Here is a 17,990-nt window from a genome sequence, read left to right as displayed (position 1 = left end):
TTTCTGCTTTCTTCTCCACCTCCACTCAAAGTCCTTGCCTCCTTCCAATACATGAGGGTTGTGGGTAGGGACTGGTTGGCAGGGAGGGGTTGGACACGTCTAGAAACAGAGCCAGGGCTTGCCACCCTGTGAAAGTAGAAGAGCCTAAAGGCCCTGGCAGGGTTGTGGGGAACACCAAGGCAGGGAGCTCCCCCCACCTCCTCCTGGTAACTTGAACCTCCCTGCCTGCTGATCCCCAGAGTATAAATAATCCCCTGATGAATTGGCAGTAACCCTTGGGGGTTAGCGCCAAGATTTCCACTTCAAAGCCCAAGGAAGGAGGCAGGCAGAGTGGTCAGTAGGGCCTTTATTTACAGGAAAGGGGGGACAGAGGAGGATTTAAACTCCGAGCCCTAGTTGGTAAAGGCAAAGGTAGTGTTATCTCTTCTTTTGCTGGCGACCTGTAAAGGAAGAAGAGTAAGCACACGTCATTATCCCATCTCTTGTCCCCTGCAAAGGTGTTCTTCTCCTTTCTGGTTCCTTAGCCAGACTCATAAAAAGGTAATGTCTTAGGTCACCAAACATGCTCCCCCCCACCCATGTTAAATAAGAAACACCAGGGCAAATAAAAACACATGGTCCCAAATGGCTATGACTAACTTCCCTTTTGGCTCTCTACTGGTATACTTGGACAGAGGAGTTTTTCTGTCTACTTTCGGGTCACCTATGGTATTTGAACTCCTGCGAATGTCACTTTGGCAGCATCCTGGGCTGCCAGTCACTAAGTTAGCTTTCAGGGGCATCCCCAGCTTCTGCAGCTACTTGCCTTCTCCCCCACGCACCATGTCTGCAGCTACTCACGCAGTTCATTGTTCCGGGTCATGGCCTGAGCGGCCCGAGCGCGTGGCCCCTGCTGTGTAAAGTGGTAGCCAAAGCGGACAATGGAGGGACACTGTTCGAGCACGGTGGCCATCTCCATCTCCACCGCGTCACCGGGCCACTGGCGCTGGGGGAGGGCGAGACGGAAGCACCCCTCGTCTGAATTGCTCACCGTCTCAGACCCCCAACCCTTTGGGAGGTTAAAGAGGCTCGTTCTCCAGAATGAGTGATGAGAGGTGCTGCCTTGGCTCCCCTCATAAAAAGAGGGAGAGTTCAAACAAGATCAGATGAGATCCTGCCTGTGGCTGCCCCAGGGAAGAGGGTCAGTGAGTATTAGCTAACTGCAAAGATTAGGGAAAGGGAAGACTGACCTGGTTGTCTACTCGGAGCTCCGTGAGTGTGGCGTTCTCCCGAACTGCCTTCAGCACAGCCATAAGCCCTGTGCTGCTAATGAAGTTGGATTCGATGTTCAGGCTCTGGAGGCTACGATTCTCACGCAACATGTCAGCCACCGCCTGAGTAGTAGGGACTTGGATTAGGGTTAGGGTACAGTTTCAGAGATGACTGAGGAGAGAAAGAACAGGAGCGAGAGGGAGACAGCTCTTTGAGAAGAGTCCTTGAGCTGTGTGTGGGACTCCAGGGAGACAGAGGGAGGGTAGGTAGGAGGGAAAGCACTGGGGTGACGTTGCAGTGGAGTTGGGGATGGTTGAGAGGGTTTGGTGCTTTAGGAAGACAATCAGGATTTCACAGCTGTGAGTCAAAAGACTGAGGGGAGGAGTCTCCAGCAGGTCTCCCCTAAGAGTGTCGATGGGAATATCACCCCCAGCACAACCCTTTCTGACCGCCCTGCCAAGGATGCATGTCAAGGTGCAGGGAGAGGGGTGGGACGCCAACTAGCCTTACATTGGCAATGGGGTCACCACTCCTTGTGGCCACCAGGCTGAAGCTCCGGACATGGGTATTTGTCTTCATGGCCTCACACAGCTCAGTCAGCATGGGTATTGGGATGTCCTATCAAAGGGAAATAGGAGAGGGTGGGCCAGGGGACTCATATATGACAGCAGAGTTAGGTCGGTGTTACTGCCTAGAGGATGGGGTCAGATATCACACCTGGATATTATTGAGGTTCACCTCCTCTACCTCCTTGTCATTGCTTCGAACACTCTTCAGTATCTCCTCGATGTTGGTGGGATTTGGGGGCTCATCTGGCACTGGCTTGTACTTGTCAGGCTGCACCACACCTGGTGGGTGAGGGTAGGAAGGAGACCCCGACATGTCCCCCCCAGTCTCCTCCCCATTCATTCTCTTATCACTTATGCATTATGTCCCCTCCCTAACTGCCTCGTTTCACCCTTTGCTACCTCTGCTCAGACTTTGGGACACCTGCCAGGAGCCCTGGGCGCCATGCTCCCAAACACACTCACTGCTAATGCCTTCGGTGTTGCAGATTTCTCCGCTGCAGATCGCATCATAGTACTGCTTGTTGCTCATCAGTGTGTACATGCCCAGAATTGCTGGAGAGAGTAGGCAGAGGGGGGCACAGGGAATGAGAAAAACGGGCTTGTTCCAGGCCCCCCACCCACCTCATTCTGAATCTTCTGCATTTTTGAAGACTGACCTCTTCCAAAGAGGTTTCCACTTTTGGTCCCAGGGGTCCCTTCCATTAAGCTGTGTAAGGCAGTGGTTTTTAAAACATTGAGACAGGGCTAAGGGAAGGTCCCTAAGGAGCCACTAGAGGGTGAGGGGGTCTGTCAGACCCTTCTGTTTTCAGCCAAAATAGTTTTGTTTTATAATCCCTGTAAAATAGCCCTTGAGATGTTAACTTATTAAATTTAAAAATGAGTGAATACATATATAGATAAAAATTAAAAAGCACTATCTGAGGCTTTCTCAAAACATCCACATCCCACTAGTCCCATGCCATGTTCACGACCCCCTGCCCCAGATCTTCCCAACTCAACTGCCCACAGCTGCCCACCTGCAATGTCACACATCTCAGCATCTGTGGCGTGGGCCAGCGCCTCCTCCAGCTCAGGCTCCAGAGTGACCTGCTCCTCCACTGGAATTTCTCTTTTGGGCTGGATGTAGGGTTTCCCTGATGGGGAGATGAGGATGTTCAGGTCGAGGTCATTTCTCCTAAGATCCTGGCCTCCAGCTTCCTTTCCTTCTCCAGGAGGTAGAATGCTGGGTCACTAGGAGCCACTGTAAAGCCTGAGTCATCTACAAGCTCAGGATTCCTGGGTCCCCTTGATCACTTCTAAGAGCTGAAGAGTACAAGTTGGCAGCTGATTTCCTGGCAGTTAGAAGTGGGCAAGTGAGAAGAAAGCTGGAATGGGGACATGTGAGAGACCACCACTGGGTTCTCGGAGGCATGGATGTTAGCGGTCCCATACCCTTCTTCTCGCCTGTGAAGGGCACCAAGTCATCACGCTCTTTGACCTCTAGCGCCTGCTGTTCCAGATACTGCAAGAGGGCCTCGCGGTCCAGCGGCCCCGTTGGGCTCTTCTTTGTCTGGTCACGTTGTCTTAGTCCAGCCGGCAGGAGCATGTTCTTAGGGATGAGTTTTAGAGAGCAAGTCAGGGCCCCCCCTCTGGCCTGGGGCACCTCCAGGTCTCCCTAAAGCATCTCCAGACACCGTTCCCTTGACCTTCTTGGGACTCTAAGCCCTGTAGATCACCCTGGTCTCAGTCCCCCAGGGCCCCACACCCTTCCTACTGCCTAGGGATTGCCCGATCCCCTGTGCTGGAGCCCCTACCTCAGGGTCCATCTCCTGTAGCTCGCAGTCCAGCTGTTCTAGCTCCTCAGGGCTCAGGGTCTTTAGGATCTCATCTTCATCTATGTCTCTGTATTTTTCCAGTTCCTTTTGATACGATGACATGGTGGCCCCCACCCCCTCCCCACTGTGTGGCACTCACGGAGCCTGGGTTATAGGGAGAAAGTGGTTGGACAATGGCAAGATGTACACGGACAGCAGGGAAACAGACAAGCCAGTGGGGAGAACAATAAATAAGCTGGTTGCCTTGGAGGATAGAGATCTAGCTGGGCATGGGACAATGGGGGAAGGTTGGGTTGTCTAGTTAGAACTGGAGCCTCCTTCCCGCTTCCACAGCTTCCAGCCACTCTGGATGGGGATCCCAGGCATACAGGGTGAGCCTGTCTCCCCACTGTATCAGAAACCCTGGCAGTACCCCTCCCCTTACCCTCGCCTGTCGGTGCCTCTTGCCCTAGTTCAGCTGCCAGGAGCCCTGCCATCACAGCTGGCCCCAAGCCCATTCCTATTGCAAGGAAGGGGGCAGGCAGAGAGCTTCAGGGAAATTCAGCCTCTCTTCCCCCTAATCCAGTAATCCAGTTTTCCCTAAACTGGCTTAAGAAACCAAGGAGGATTTGGGGGGAAACAGACAGTGCTCTTCCTCCACCCTCATCTCCTTTTACTGTGGGGGATCAAGAGCTCATTATGCTTGCTAAAATTCTAAATCCTGAGGGAAAGCAAAGGCTCAGAGGACCTGGGAGACATTCAGGTTGGGGGAAGGGTGGTACAGCCTTAGGAGAAGGTACTGATTTGTCCCTGGCTTTGGACGGGAAGGTGACACCAGTCTAATGGGTGGGAACTGCCTTCTATATGGGATAAAGTTTCTCTAAAAACAGTGAGAGGATTAAACTTGCATGATCTTTTAAGCCACACATACACACCATGCTGAATATGAAAGATTCAGAAAATGTGAGATACTTACATTGACTGTAAACTACAGTTAAGGGGAGAGGACAGACAGCGACAGAAACACTGAGTGACAGAGACACAGACACACTCCACATCACTCCCAGTAGGAGCCACTCTTCTCCTCCCGTCTCCCACCAGGCTCTGATCCACAAGCCCCCTGCCTTGCCCACCTACCAGTCCTGGGGGCCACCTCCCTTCTCACCTCCCCTGCTCTTGGTTGGTCTGTCTGTTCTGCTGGAGCACCGTCCGGGCAGCAGGAGGAGCCGGTGCCGGGGGAGAGGGTGGGGGAACAGTGAGCTCAGCATTTTATTATTTTAGCTCTGGCCAGGTGGGGGGTAGTGGGAGATCACATATACACAGCCCCCATACCCTGCCCAGCCCTGACAGCCTCTAGTGGCTGCTAACAGCCATGGCACCTCCTCCCCTTCCTACAAGCCCGAGTCCCAGAAACTGGAGTTCTACGAATCATGGTTCCTATTAATGCTTACTGGGTTAGCCTAAAAGTCTGTTTGGGTTTTTCCATGATACCGTACAGAAAACCTGAGCAAAATTTTTGGCCAACCCAATATTTAGTACCTGCTATATTCAAAGCAGTGACTATAAGGAGATATAGAGGTTAAGTATAAGGATTTTGTTTTGGTGTCTAATTTTAAGGTGTTTATAAACTGTTAGAGGAGTGAATATTTTACAATTTAAAAAGGGCCACTCTGGAAGTTCCCTGGTGGTCCAGTGGTTAGAACTAGGTGCTTTTACTGCTGAAGGCCCAGGGTTGATCCTTGGTTGGGGAACTAAGATCCCACAAGCCATATGGTGTGGCCAAAAAAAGAAAAAAGAAAAAAGAATCCTTAAAAATAAAGAATAAAAAGAATGACTCATAATAAAAGCTATTAAATAAATATAAAACTCATTCACAAATGCTTTTTGCTCCCAACCCTAGACTGGACACCAGACAAAAGGGATCTTTCTATTTTATTAGATTAAAAAACACAAACCAGAACAAGGGGAAATATGGGGAAAGAAATACAGAGAAGAGCTGGGCAAAGATCAGCGATGACAAAGGGGAGAAGCAGGGCTTCTTAAGAGCCCCAACTTAAGATTCTTAAGTTAGGGCAGGAAAGAGGTTTCTAAGGACCAGACATCCCTTCATTTGATGACAATTTTCTGGCGCAAGGCTCGGGGCCCAGAGCCAGGGAGGGTCTCAGGAGGTGGTGGGCCAGGGCCTAGGGCTGAGGCGGTGGGAGGCAGTCCGTGGGCAGTGATGTACTTCTTGTAGGCCTCACGGATGATCTTGAAGGCTCGAGCAGTGGCGTAGGGTATGTCTGTAACAGGGTCCCGATATAGGGCTGGCCGATGGGTCACCGGGCAGACCTCCCGAACAGGTATCTTTGGGGGCCGCCCTTGAGGAAACCATTCCTCAAATGTGGCATCATCACTAAAAGTGATGAAGGTACGTGAGCAGCGAGCAGGAGGGATGACGGGTCCAGTCCCAGCACGGGGAGTCAATGCAGAAGCCATGGGAGCAGGATCAAGTCTGAGGGAAAAGACAAAGAAAAACACAAAGAGCTGAGAGGTGAAGACAACAGATAAAGACAGAGATCAGAGAACTGAAGAAAGAGGAGGCGGCAGTGGATGGCAACAGTCAGAGAAAATGTATGAAGTGACAGACAGGACAAACGAAGCAGGGCTGGATGGAAAAAAACAGGAGAAGGGAGAGACTGTAAGAAAAATCGGAGCTGATGGGAAAAGGATCTGAAAGATACCTAAGTGTTAAGAGAGCTCTGTGAGGAGAGCAAGTGAAATGGGGCTGAGGGAACACAAGCTGAATACAGAAGGGAGAAATTGCACTCTCTTCCCCGAGATTCACTCACTTACCCTTCTACATCGACATTCTCTTCTTTCGGGCCTGGATCCCCAACCAGTGGCACAGTCACTGAATGGTAGGTGATTATGGGTCCAGGGCACTTCCGTTTCTTGTGGACCTGCTTCTTTTTGTCAGCCTCGAGCCGCTCATATGTCTCTTCAAGAAGGAACGAGCGGATGGTCAGTTCCCCACTTCCCAAACCCCAGTCCTGTCCTATAGTCTCTTAATTATCCTCCTGGCTGTCTAGTCACTGCTCACACAAGCCAATTAGGAAACTCCTCTAAAGCCCTCAAGCATCTCCCATTTCATAAGCTTCCATAAGCTTGACATACACCCTGCTCATCATTTCTTAGGTTCGCTTGATTCCTCACCAGCTCAGAACGGTAGGACTTCAGAGATGAAAGGGATCCTTTGGCGAGGAGCCTGCTCATTTCCTCTAACCTCTTGTTACTGTTCTGTCAACTTGCTCCTACCTATCCAAGGCAGCACACTGTCTCTTTAGGATTCCCTAGTGATTAGAATTCTTTCCTACTTTTTACTGAGTTGTTTGTTTTTGGCTGTGCTGGATCTTTGCTGATGCATGGACTTTTCTCTAGCGATGGACGTCACACTGTGGCGGCTTCTGGTGCTGTGGGTGCCGGCTCGAGGCGCTCGGGCTCAGCAGTTGTGGCTCCTGGGCTCTGGAGCGCAGGCTCAGTCGTTGTGGTGCACAGGCTGAGCTGCTCTGCAGCATCTAGGGTCTTCCCGGACCAGGGATCGAACCCACGTCTCCTGCATTGGCAGGCGGATTCTTTACCACTGAGCCACCAGGGAAACCCCCTTCTTTCCCACTGTGAGCTGAAATATACTTCCTGTTGACACTGTTTCACCTTTTAAGGCCAAAAGGAACACAAAGCTAACCTGTCTTCCACTTGACAGTCCTTTAAATAGTTGAAGTTAGTGCTCACCTCTCTTTAGGCAGATCACAGCACCCCTTCTACTGAACCATTCCTCATACAACATGGTTCTCAGTCACTCCCTCCTTTGCTACCTGTGCCAAAAACACGCTTCTGTTCCTGTACTTACCATGATCTATGGCAGAGGCTGCAAGATAGCAGCCCCCTTGTATGTCCTGCTTGATTTACATAGTGTTTGAAAGAAAAATCTTAATTAGTTGCTGACATTTAAAAGTCAGGAAATTACATTCAAATACAGAGGTTTCTGGTTCCTTTTGAAAAACTAAGAAGAAAATCTGGCAACTTTGTATTTGCATTCTCACAGTGAGCTGAGCTGAGTAACTGTTCCTTCTTTCAGGCCCTCCTCTCTAGTTCACTAGTTACCCTGTCTGGACCAGGTGACACTGCTCTGTGGCAGTTCATTGTTGGTATACACGTCTCTTAAGGGCAGTGACTGTGACTCATATTACCTATACATCATGAGGGTCATGAATTACAGGAATTCAATAAAGATTTGTTAATGTATACACAGATCAAAATATTCCTGGTCCCTCTGTCCCCCTTAAATGTGGGTACTCTGAACACAATTCTCTAGAGCAGGGGTCCCCAACCTCTGGGCTGAGGACTGGTACCTTCTGTCAAATCAGTAGCAACATTAGATTAGAAATAAAGTGCACAATAAATGTAATGTGTTCGAATCATCCTGAAACCATCCCCCTCACCCTGGGTTTGTGGAAAAATTATCTTCCACAAAATTGGATCTTTGATGCCAAAAAAGTTGGGGACCACTGCTCTAGATAAAGTATGACTAGAAGAGTCCTCTGGATACCTACTCCCCTGACTCCCCCACCCCCACCCGATGGTTTAATCTCTTTTACACTTGAATTCTGGTCAGTAATACTGTTTTCTTTCCCTCGAGCCAACCTTTTAACTCTTCTCTCAACACTTTCCTGTACCCTCTGTAACCCCTGCTCTATAATCAGCCAACTCATCTATTTTGTCAAGTTTCTCACTCAGCACGCCTTCCAAAACTTGCCTTACAGGAAACCTGTCATCCACAGAGGCCACTGCTCCCTGCAACCCTCTGGGGGAGGCTGCTCATTCTCCCACACCCCGGGCAGGACGTGCCCATGTTCTGTGGAGCCTCACGCTTCAGCTCTCTGCTCCATTATCCTAGATACCTCTGTTCTTCTAGTTCTTCAGTCCTTCGAGTACCTGAAACTCTTTGCATTCTATCACTCCTTCCAGCCTTCCTTTTCTCTTCATCAGTCATTCTCCTATCAATCTAAACTCCTTTGCCCAGACCTGCATTGAAGCGCAGTACCGGAGAGAAGTTACACAACAGGTAGAATGAAACTGCCCGAAATTCATATTCCCAAACTTCAAAAGACCTGCCAACACCAGCAGATGATCCTATCTCCACAATTTCAAACAGTCTTCACTCTCAAGCTTCCAAGTCTATCCCCAACAACTGATAAATGACAGTGCCTAAAAAATATCAGATGAGAACTATTATACTGTCCTGCTCTGGATTTACAACCCTACAGCTCTGAGCCATCCTTATTTCCTTCCTCTTAACTTAGACCAACTCTTCCACCCGTGCCCTAGCTCCCACCCTGACTCCCACTTCTCCAAAACCCTACACTATTAATGATCCTTTCTTTTCTGTCTTAAAATTCTTTCTGTTGCATCTCATCAAAAATATGTACTCTCCAATCTTTGAATAAAATAGAACAAGGACAAACCCTGTCTTGACCCCAGACCCCTCACTGCTCCTCTCCTACCCTTCATGGCCAAATTTTAAAGGTCTGGCTTCCCAACAACTTCCCAATGTTTTGCTCCCCAAAAAGTGCTCCCTAAGGTCATTTCTGACCCCCATGTCACCAAAACCAATGGACACTTCTCAGTTCTCTTCACTGGCATCTCAGCAAGATTGAGCAGCTACTCCCCCAAAACATTCTTTCCTTAAGAGTTCTTAAGACAAACTTTCCTGGCATTTCCCACTCTTTGGCCTTCCCTCAGATCCTTTTCTAAGTTCCTCCTCTTGTAGGAGACCATTATTTTTTAGTGTCTGCAGGACCTTCTTGAGCTTCTGCCTACCTTTTTCCCTCTATGTTTTCTCCCTGAGTGATCTCATCCACTCCAGTGTCAATTATCATCCATATTCAAAAATTTCCAAATTTGTATTTCTAGCCCAGATATCTTGTCCAAGCACCAGATTTGTATGTTTATCTGATTTCTCAGCACTGCATGAACTGCTCACAGACATCCCAAATCCAACATGTTCAAAAATGAACTTATAATTTTTTTCTCCTGCCAAACATGCCCCTCCAGGATCTCCTATGTCAGAAGCCTGGGAATCACTCTCTTTACAGTGCCCTGAAACCATCAATGTAGTCAAAGGATGCAGATTATAATTATAGTGACATCAAGTGACCTCATTATTTGTGATATTTCTCAGTCATTTATAAGTTTTAAGAGATAACCACTGTTTTAAAGCATGGCGTTGCCATTATACAGATAAAGGGTATATTTCCCATTTTAAAGTCAAGATAATAATAACTTTTTAAAAAAAGTCACAACAGCTGGACTTCCCTGTTGGTCCAGTGGTTAGGAACTGCCTGCCAGCACTATTTACAATAACTAGGACACAGAAGTAACCTAGATGTCCAACAAGAGATGAACGGATAAAGAAGCTGTGGTACATATATACAATGCAATATTACTCAGCCATAAAAAGGAACTAGTTTGAGTCAGTGCTAAAGAGATGAGTGAACCTATTACACAGAGTGAAGTATGTCAGAAAGAGAAAGATAAATACAGTATATTAACGCGTGCATATGGAATCTAGAAAGTAGTACTGATGAACCTATTTTCAGGGCAGCAAGAGAGATGCAGACATAGAGAACAGACTTATGGACATGGGGGTGGCAAGAAGGAGAGGGTGGGATGAATGGAGAAAGTAGCACGGAAACACATACACTACCACCACCATATGTAAGACAGATAACCAGTGGGAATTTGCTGTATGATTCAGGGAACTCAAACTGGGGCTGGTGACAACCTGGAAGGGTGGGATGGGGTGGGAGGGAGACTCAAGAGGAAGGGGACATATGTATACCATGGCTGATCCATGCTGATGTATGACAGAAACCAATACAGTGTTGTAACTATCCTTCAATCAAAAACAAACAAATAAAGAATCTGCTCTGTCGAGGCAGAGGACACTAGTTCGATCCTGGTCCAGGAAGATGCCACACACCGTGGAGCGACTAAGCCCATGCACCACAGACAGTGAGCCCTCATGCCTGAGAGCCTGCGTCCACACGAGAAGCCGCCCTGCGACAACGAGGAACCTGCTCACGGCAGTGAGACAACCTGAGGGCAGGATAAAAGTCACTCACAACACACCCTGAAAATGTTGAAAATTAATTAAATCTTTTGTGGTCTTTTGGATTGAAAGTGAAAGTCGCTTAGTCATGTCCAACTCTTTGCGACCCCATGGACTATACAGTCCATGGAATTCTCCAAGCCAGAATACTGGAGTGGGTAGACTTTCCCTTCTCCAGGGCATCTTCCCAACCCAGGTATCGAACCCAGGTCTTCCACATTGCAGTTGGATTCTTTACCAGCTGAGCCACCAGGGAAGCCCAAGAATACTGGAGTGAGTGGGCAGCCTATCCCTTCTCCAGCAGATATTCCCAACACAGGAATCAAACCCAGGTTTCCTGCACTGCAGGCAGATTCTTTACCAACTGAGCTATCAGGGAAGCCCCAAAGATGTGCTTCCCTGACCAGGAATAGAACCCGGGCTGAGGCAGTGAGACCACCAAATCCTAACCACTAGACCACCAGGGAACTTTCTGGAGTGAAGGTATCTACATTTCAAAACTACTGATACCATTAAACTAAAATGAGCTAAGTGAAAGTAAAGTCACTCAGTCATGTCTGACTCTTTTTGGTCCCATGGACTGTAGCCTACCAGGCTCCTCTGTCCATGGGATTTTCCAGGCAAGTATACTGGAGTGGGTTGCCATCTCCTTCTCCAGGAGATCTTCCTGACCCAGGGATTGAACCCGGGTCTCCTGCATTGTAGGCAGACACATAACCATCTGAGCCACCAAGGAAGTCCTAAGGAAACCAAGGATACCACTGAACTGAGTTGGGTCCCAGATATTCTGGGTAAACAATCTTCCACACCACAGTAAAACTGTATTTGGGTTATGCACATTCAATTATATGTGCTTGGTCAAAAAAAGATTGAGAGAGAGAGAAATAGCAAATCAAATGTTGTAGGAGATTTCACCCATTATTTCACTCAGTGCACGTATGCTCCAGAGTGAGCACGTAATGGTAGGTGTGAAATCTGTTGTTCCCTCATTCATTTCTCATGATCTGAGAATTCTCACCGTCCCTTAAAGAAATGTACAGTATGTTCCTATACAGGACTGTGTGCCCGACAGCACATAAACTGAAGAGATTTTATAGAATTTTTACCTTAAACCAATGTATCTCATGAATGGACTGATTCTACTGAATTTCTAATTTTCATGATCATTAAAGTAGCATTATCATCTCATCGCATTTTGTGAACAAGGAAAGAAAGATGCAAGCAGATTGTAAGCAATTTGCCTGAAGTCTTATAGCAAGTGAACAGTGGAGCTAGAATCTGAACTCATTTCCATACAATTCTTATTTTATACCAAAGTACTGCAATAAAACTTGTTCTTCAGAGCCCTCATTACTGCCTACTTCCTTGCTCCTAATCACTTTCTTTCCCCCTATCTTTTTTCTGATTTCTCTTATCCCAAATCTCCACCTGTCCAATTCTTTGGGGCCTCTAGATCTAACTTTTTCTCGTGCTTCTCAGTCCCTCTACCCACTGTTCTCAAAACCAAAGACTGACCCAGTGAACGTAAGTTGAGCTCCTCTGTGATCTTGGCCTCCCTGAGCAGCTCCTCCTGGGTCAGTGGCCGCTCACAGTGGGGCCCCTTCCGTCGCCGTGACTGGCCCTGCCTCTCCTGTACCCGAAGGAATGTCTGTCGTGTGTGCTCAGCTGTAGACTGACGCATGGACTTCCGACCTGGGAAGGAAATCATAGGGGAAGAAATCTTTGAACTCATGTCTACCGTCTCTGAATTTAATTTTAAAGCTTTTTATCTGGAAATCATTTCAAACTTACAAAAAAGTTGAGAATAGTACAAAGAACACCCATGAATCCTTTGCCAAATCATCTGTCAACATTTTGCCCTATTTGCAATCTGTGCGTGCAAATTTTCTGAATAATCTGAGAGTTAAGTTATGCAAATCAACATCATGGCTCTCTTCCCTAAATACTCGGTGTATGTTTCCTAATAAGAATTATTTCTACATGCTCATAGTAAAGTTACCAACTTCAGTAAACTTAACACTAATACAGTATTTTATCATAATACTTCAATTTTGTCTATTGACCCAAACATCCCCACTCACTGTCAGTGCCATCATCCTGTAGTTCTAATGGAAGCAGTGCCTTCTCTTCTCGGGTCTTCTGAGAGCTACCAGCTGGGGTGCTGACCTTTCGAGGCCTCAAGCTCTTAAGAGGCTCCTGGAGACAGAGTGAAATCAGATACCAGGGAAGAGAAGATATTGGAGAAAGACAATGAAGACCTTAGGAAGAGAAAACCAGCACAGCAGGAAGTGGGATCGGTGTGGGGCATAATGGGACCTGATGAAAGGGAGAATACAAATTAAGGAGGTCCAAGAAAACCAGGCCTCCCCTGCACCTTATATGCTTTGGTGACTACTCGGCGCTTCCTCCTTGGCTCTTCTGCTTCTCCATCACTGGATGGTTCATCCCCTTCATCAATGTCAAAGTCAGAGTCCACCTCATCCTCTGTATCTGACTGGTCCCCTTGATACTCATCATCTCCGGATTCCTGAGGACAGAGGGAGATGAGGTTCTCACTGGCATCAGTTATCAATGCCCCTCCAGGAGGAACAGAATCCCTGTGCCTATTGATAAGGGCTGCCCCACTCTCCTTCCAAGCCTAGCCTTTCATTTTCCTCAGGCAAGAAGGGCTGATGGTCTTTGGCTCCAGCACCACCCCTTCTAACATTAACTGACTGCGCTTTACCTGCAGCACACTGTGTTAACTGCTGGGGTACAAAAGGATATGGTTTAGTCTCCACCTTCAGGGTCTCACAGTCAAGCATAGGAAAAGACATCATTATAAATGGAAGTTTTAATACAGGGCAACACATAAACTACCAAATGGCAATAAAACGTTATAGGTGATCAGAGGAAGGCACACCTGCTATGGACTGATGGCCTGGAGAAGTCTAAATGTTAGACTTTATTCCTTTAGACCAAGGGTTGGCAAACTTTTTCTGCAAAGGACCAGATAAAAACAGATAGTGGGTCAGATTCAGCCAGCAGGTTGTAGTTTACTAAACTCTGCTTCAGACTTGAGCCATGAAGAATGAAGAGAATGAAGAGAACTTGAGCCATGGTTTAAAATACTGCTAGGATTTAGACAGCCAAGAGGGAAGAGGGAATCACAGGCAGAGCAAATGACATGAACAAAGGTGCAAAAGCAAGAATGTGTACAGCATGTTTACGGAATAAGGATTTAGACCTAAGCAAAGCAGGTTTGTCTCTGGCAAGAAGTCTTCCTAGCTGACTCCTTTGGCTCCATCACAGACTCCTTCCAACATTAACTGAATGCCGTATAGGGCTACAAGATTTGAAAAGAAGGTTGCATTCAATCTATGTGCTCAGTCGTGTCCAACTCTTTGTGACCCCATGGACTGAAGCTGGCCAGTTTCCTCTGCCCATGGAATTTTCCAGGCAAGAATACTGAAGTGGGTTGCCATTTCCTTCTCCAGGGATTTGATCCACAGAGAAATGTAAATGTCATGACTTAATGACATTTAACTTTTAAACTTATGATCTTAACTTGCAAGACAGTGATTCTCAATCTTCTCCCTCTTCTTACTTGGTCCAGCACCTATAATCACCATTGAAGTAAGCTAAAGTTACTGAGAAATCTGTCTCATTCCTCAGGTGGGTTGGGACAGAAAAAGAGTTGGGTCCTACTACCATGTATGAGCTTCCCTGGTTGCTCAGATGGTAAAGAATCCACCTGCAATGTGGGAGACCTGCGTTCGATCCCTGGGTTGAGACGATCCCTTGGAGAAGGGAATGGCTACCCACTCCAGAATTCTGGCCTGAAGAGTTCCATAACAGAGGAGCCTGGCAGGCTGTATAATGCATGTAGTTGCAAAGTCAGGCACAACTGAGCAACTTTCATTTCACACCATGCATAATGGGAAGACACTGAAGATTTGGGGAGGAGAGAGAAACTACATACAAGGAGTGTTTCAGAAAGTTCTGGAGGTGGTGGGATGCACTGGAGTAGAAAACAGTAGTGGTGCCTAAGCCTGAGTTTGGGCTAAAACAGCAGCCACACAGGAAAAGAAAGAAAAAAAAATGCTTGAGAGGAGGGGAGTTAATTGGGCGGGGCAGCACCTCAAACATGTGCCTTTCTCTTCAATCACTGATGAGACTGACGGGCTAATCTTGGTACACACGGTGTCAAAACAAGCAAATAACACAGTTGACAAGACAAGGCAGCCAGTATTCAATCTTGTACCGGTGACCATCATTTCCTCCCAACTAATGTTTGTGAAAGACAGCCTGAGAACACAATAATCCCCTCAGCCCTGACCTGGTATTAAATCATATCACCAGAGGGTAGTAGTTCAACTACACATTAGCTTAGTGCCCAACTGAAATGCTTTCACTAAGTTACGGATTTACTATCATTCCTTTGGCTTTTATCTCGGGTCATTAAGAGACATGACTAGTTAAGAGAATGCTTTTACATCATCTACCAAACCCCTGTTACTTTATTTATAAGGATGTAATTCTCCTTAGGACTTAATGCTGAATAAGTATATCTCTCATAAAGAACTTAAATGCTTCTTTCTTACAAAAAAAGAAATTCAGGATTTGGCAGCCGGGAAACTCACAGCTAAATTTAATATCAACTGTTATTACCGTTGTAGCAGAGGCTCCTGGTACAATTACCTCTCATCTGTCTATTTTTACCATTCCTACTTTTTGTTTATATCATAAGCCTTCTTAAATCCTTTTTGGAAGCATGAAGGGTACATATTAAATAACGACTCGTAAAATGACAGGAATAGGAAAATGGCCTTTGGAGGAGAGATGAGAAGGTTCTATTTTAAACTAATTGGTTATGGCTGTGTTAAGTAATGATTCCTAGTCAGTCACCACATCCTGTGGATTCTTATTCCTTAGTTTCTCTTGACTCCTCCCGTTCATGTTTCTCTACTCTCACTGCCTCCTTCTACCATTTTCCTCATTACAGAGTGATCTTCTAAAGTACAAATCTGACCATGAAATAATTTTCTCAGCCCTCTGAATGAAGAATAAAACTTAACATGGCTCACAAAACCCTACAAGAATGGGCCCTACTCCCTCCATTATTCTCCTTACTTGTTTGGAGTATGACAGTAGCTGTGCAGGACCCAGAGCAGGATGTCGGCCTTTACATATTCTGCCCCACCCTCTTCCAGGACTAACCTTCCTTCTCTCCCTGCTTCCAGTCCTACTGCTCTCCATCCAGCCAAGGCTCACTTTTCAAACTGTCCTCAGCTTAAACATCACGTTTCCCAGGGATGCCCATCCCAAACAACTTTGTCTCCCAAGTGTTACCATAGCACCCTATGCTTAACACTTTTCTCCTTATCGTACGATATTTTATCTGACTGTTAACTCAGCTAGGTCCTCCACTGGAGTCTGGAAAACGTAAGGATAAGGTGGTGTTTTTAATACTCTCTGTTTCCACAGCGCCTATCACAGTGCTCGGCTTGCCTTAGGCACTTAACACATTTAAAGAATGGAGAGATTCAATACAAATTTAACAAGTGTCAACTCAATCCAGTTATTGGACTAGGCACTCGGATGTACACTGTTGAACAAAACAGACCATCTCTAACCTTACAGAATTTACAGTCTACTGTAAGGTACAAACAAACAAAATATATCTAACTACAAATTGAAATATGTTCTATGAAGGACATACATGGGGTCACTTTTTAGGTCAAGAAACAGCTATTTAAGAAAACATTTACAACGACATTTGAAAGCTGAAAAAAGGAGTTGGCTAAGTCCTTCTATCTTTTTTTCTGAGAGATTCCTTTCTACAGTTCAGGTGAATAACCAGGCCGTAGGCCAACGAATGTACACCGCGTGACTAGGATGTGCCTGGCGTATGCTAGACGTCAGAAGCGCTGAGAGATGCAGTTAAGGAAATACACAGTAGTTTTCACCCATAGTCTGGGGTCCTTCGGACAACTTCTCCATTCCTGACCCCTCCAACACCATCGAGTGCTCCCCCTGCTAGGACTCCAGTTTATCCCCTCATCTTGCCCACCCCATCTCCAGTACCAACTACCAGGACTCCTCTCCCCCGCCCCCTTCTTTGTCCGAGGTTTCTCTCTCCGTCAGGACTCCTTTTAGATTTATTCCCTCCCTCTTCCTGGGCCCGGCTCTTGCCTCAGTGAAACCCCCATAAGTCGTCTGGTAGAACTCATCTTCCTCCTCTGCTTCCAGAAGCCCAGAGAGCCGGTTCCCCGCGGTCTTCCGGGGGGCGCGGCCCCCAGCTAAACTCATAACGCCTATGGAGACTGCGCTGCCAACACCAAGCCCCTCACCCAGTGCCGTTCTCTGTGCTCGGCGCTCGATAACACTACCTGCGGGCGGGCGGCGGAAGCCGTCGTCTACAGACAGAAGTAGAAGAGCGTCGAGAAGTTCCCAGTACAGCCACCTCAGTTCAGCTCATTCAGTTCAGTTCCTAAGTCGTGTCCGACTCTTTGCGACCCCACGCCAGGCTTCCCTGTCCATCACCAGCTCCCGGAGCTTACTCAAACTCAGCTCCATTGAGTCAATGATGCCATCCAACCATCTCATCCTCTGTCGTCCCCTTCTCTTGCCCGCAATCTTTCCCAGCATCAGGGTCTTTTCAAATGAGTCAGCTCTTCGCATCAGGTGCCCAAGGTATTCGAGTTTCAGCTTCAACATCAGTCCTTCCAATGAATATTCAGGATTGATTTCCTTTAGGATAGACTGGTTGGATCTCCTTGCAGTCTAAGGGACTCTCAAGAGTCTTCTCCAACACCACAGTTCAAAAGCATCAATTCTTCCGCTCAGCTTTCTTTATAGTTCAACTCTCACATCCATACATGACTACAGGAAAAACCATAGCTTTGACTAGACGGAGCTTTGTTGGCAAAGTAATGTCTCTGCTTTTTAATATGCTATCTAGGTTGGTCATAACTTTTCTTCCAAGGAGCAAGCTCTTTTAATTTCAAGGCCTTCTCAACTCTTCAGCCCCGCCCACTCCTGCGTTGAGGCCACCCCAGGCTCCCCGCCCCAGTACGCAAGTTTATCCCGGCTGTGGAATGATACCACACGGTGACACCAGGAGCCCTTTACCCCACGGACAGAATTTGGGAATCAACAAATTTTCATTTAGAAGAAGTCAGTTTCCCTTTGCTCCAGTATGTTTTTCATTCCGCTGTCAGTAGAAACCTCTCTGTTATTGTTCAA

At 47.0% G+C, this 17,990-nt stretch overlaps 2 protein-coding genes across 4 annotated transcripts; both read right to left on the bottom strand.

Moving 5' to 3' along the window:
- Nucleotides 1-328: 328 nt before the first annotated feature.
- TMOD4 (tropomodulin 4) lies at nt 329-4,872 on the bottom strand. 3 transcript variants are annotated; one of them, XM_065904453.1, is made up of 10 exons: nt 4,751-4,872; nt 3,614-3,778; nt 3,252-3,408; nt 2,837-2,953; nt 2,283-2,372; nt 1,969-2,099; nt 1,762-1,869; nt 1,230-1,373; nt 841-985; nt 329-440 (listed from the first exon to the last, which is right to left on the bottom strand). In XM_065904453.1, exons 2-10 carry the CDS (start codon nt 3,734-3,736, stop codon nt 418-420), a joined length of 1,038 nt encoding a protein of 345 aa, XP_065760525.1. In that variant the 5' UTR covers nt 3,737-3,778; nt 4,751-4,872; the 3' UTR covers nt 329-417. The 3 variants fall into 3 exon arrangements, with proteins under 3 accessions (XP_065760525.1, XP_065760532.1, XP_065760540.1); XM_065904460.1 differs by having other exon boundaries at nt 4,779-4,870; XM_065904468.1 differs by lacking the exon at nt 4,751-4,872 and adding an exon at nt 4,590-4,608.
- A 656-nt stretch (nt 4,873-5,528) lies between these two features.
- On the bottom strand, nt 5,529-17,132 carry VPS72 (vacuolar protein sorting 72 homolog). Its single transcript, XM_065904444.1, has 6 exons — nt 16,938-17,132; nt 13,138-13,290; nt 12,845-12,959; nt 12,279-12,455; nt 6,449-6,593; nt 5,529-6,107 (listed from the first exon to the last, which is right to left on the bottom strand). Exons 1-6 carry the CDS (start codon nt 17,052-17,054, stop codon nt 5,720-5,722), a joined length of 1,095 nt encoding a protein of 364 aa, XP_065760516.1. The 5' UTR covers nt 17,055-17,132; the 3' UTR covers nt 5,529-5,719.
- Nucleotides 17,133-17,990: the final 858 nt, after the last annotated feature.

The sequence above is a fragment of the Muntiacus reevesi genome, chromosome 1 (assembly GCF_963930625.1).
Source record: "Muntiacus reevesi chromosome 1, mMunRee1.1, whole genome shotgun sequence".
Taxonomy (NCBI): domain Eukaryota; kingdom Metazoa; phylum Chordata; class Mammalia; order Artiodactyla; family Cervidae; genus Muntiacus; species Muntiacus reevesi.
Note: the sequence above shows the minus strand (reverse complement) of the source record. Positions and strands in the feature narration are given on the sequence as shown.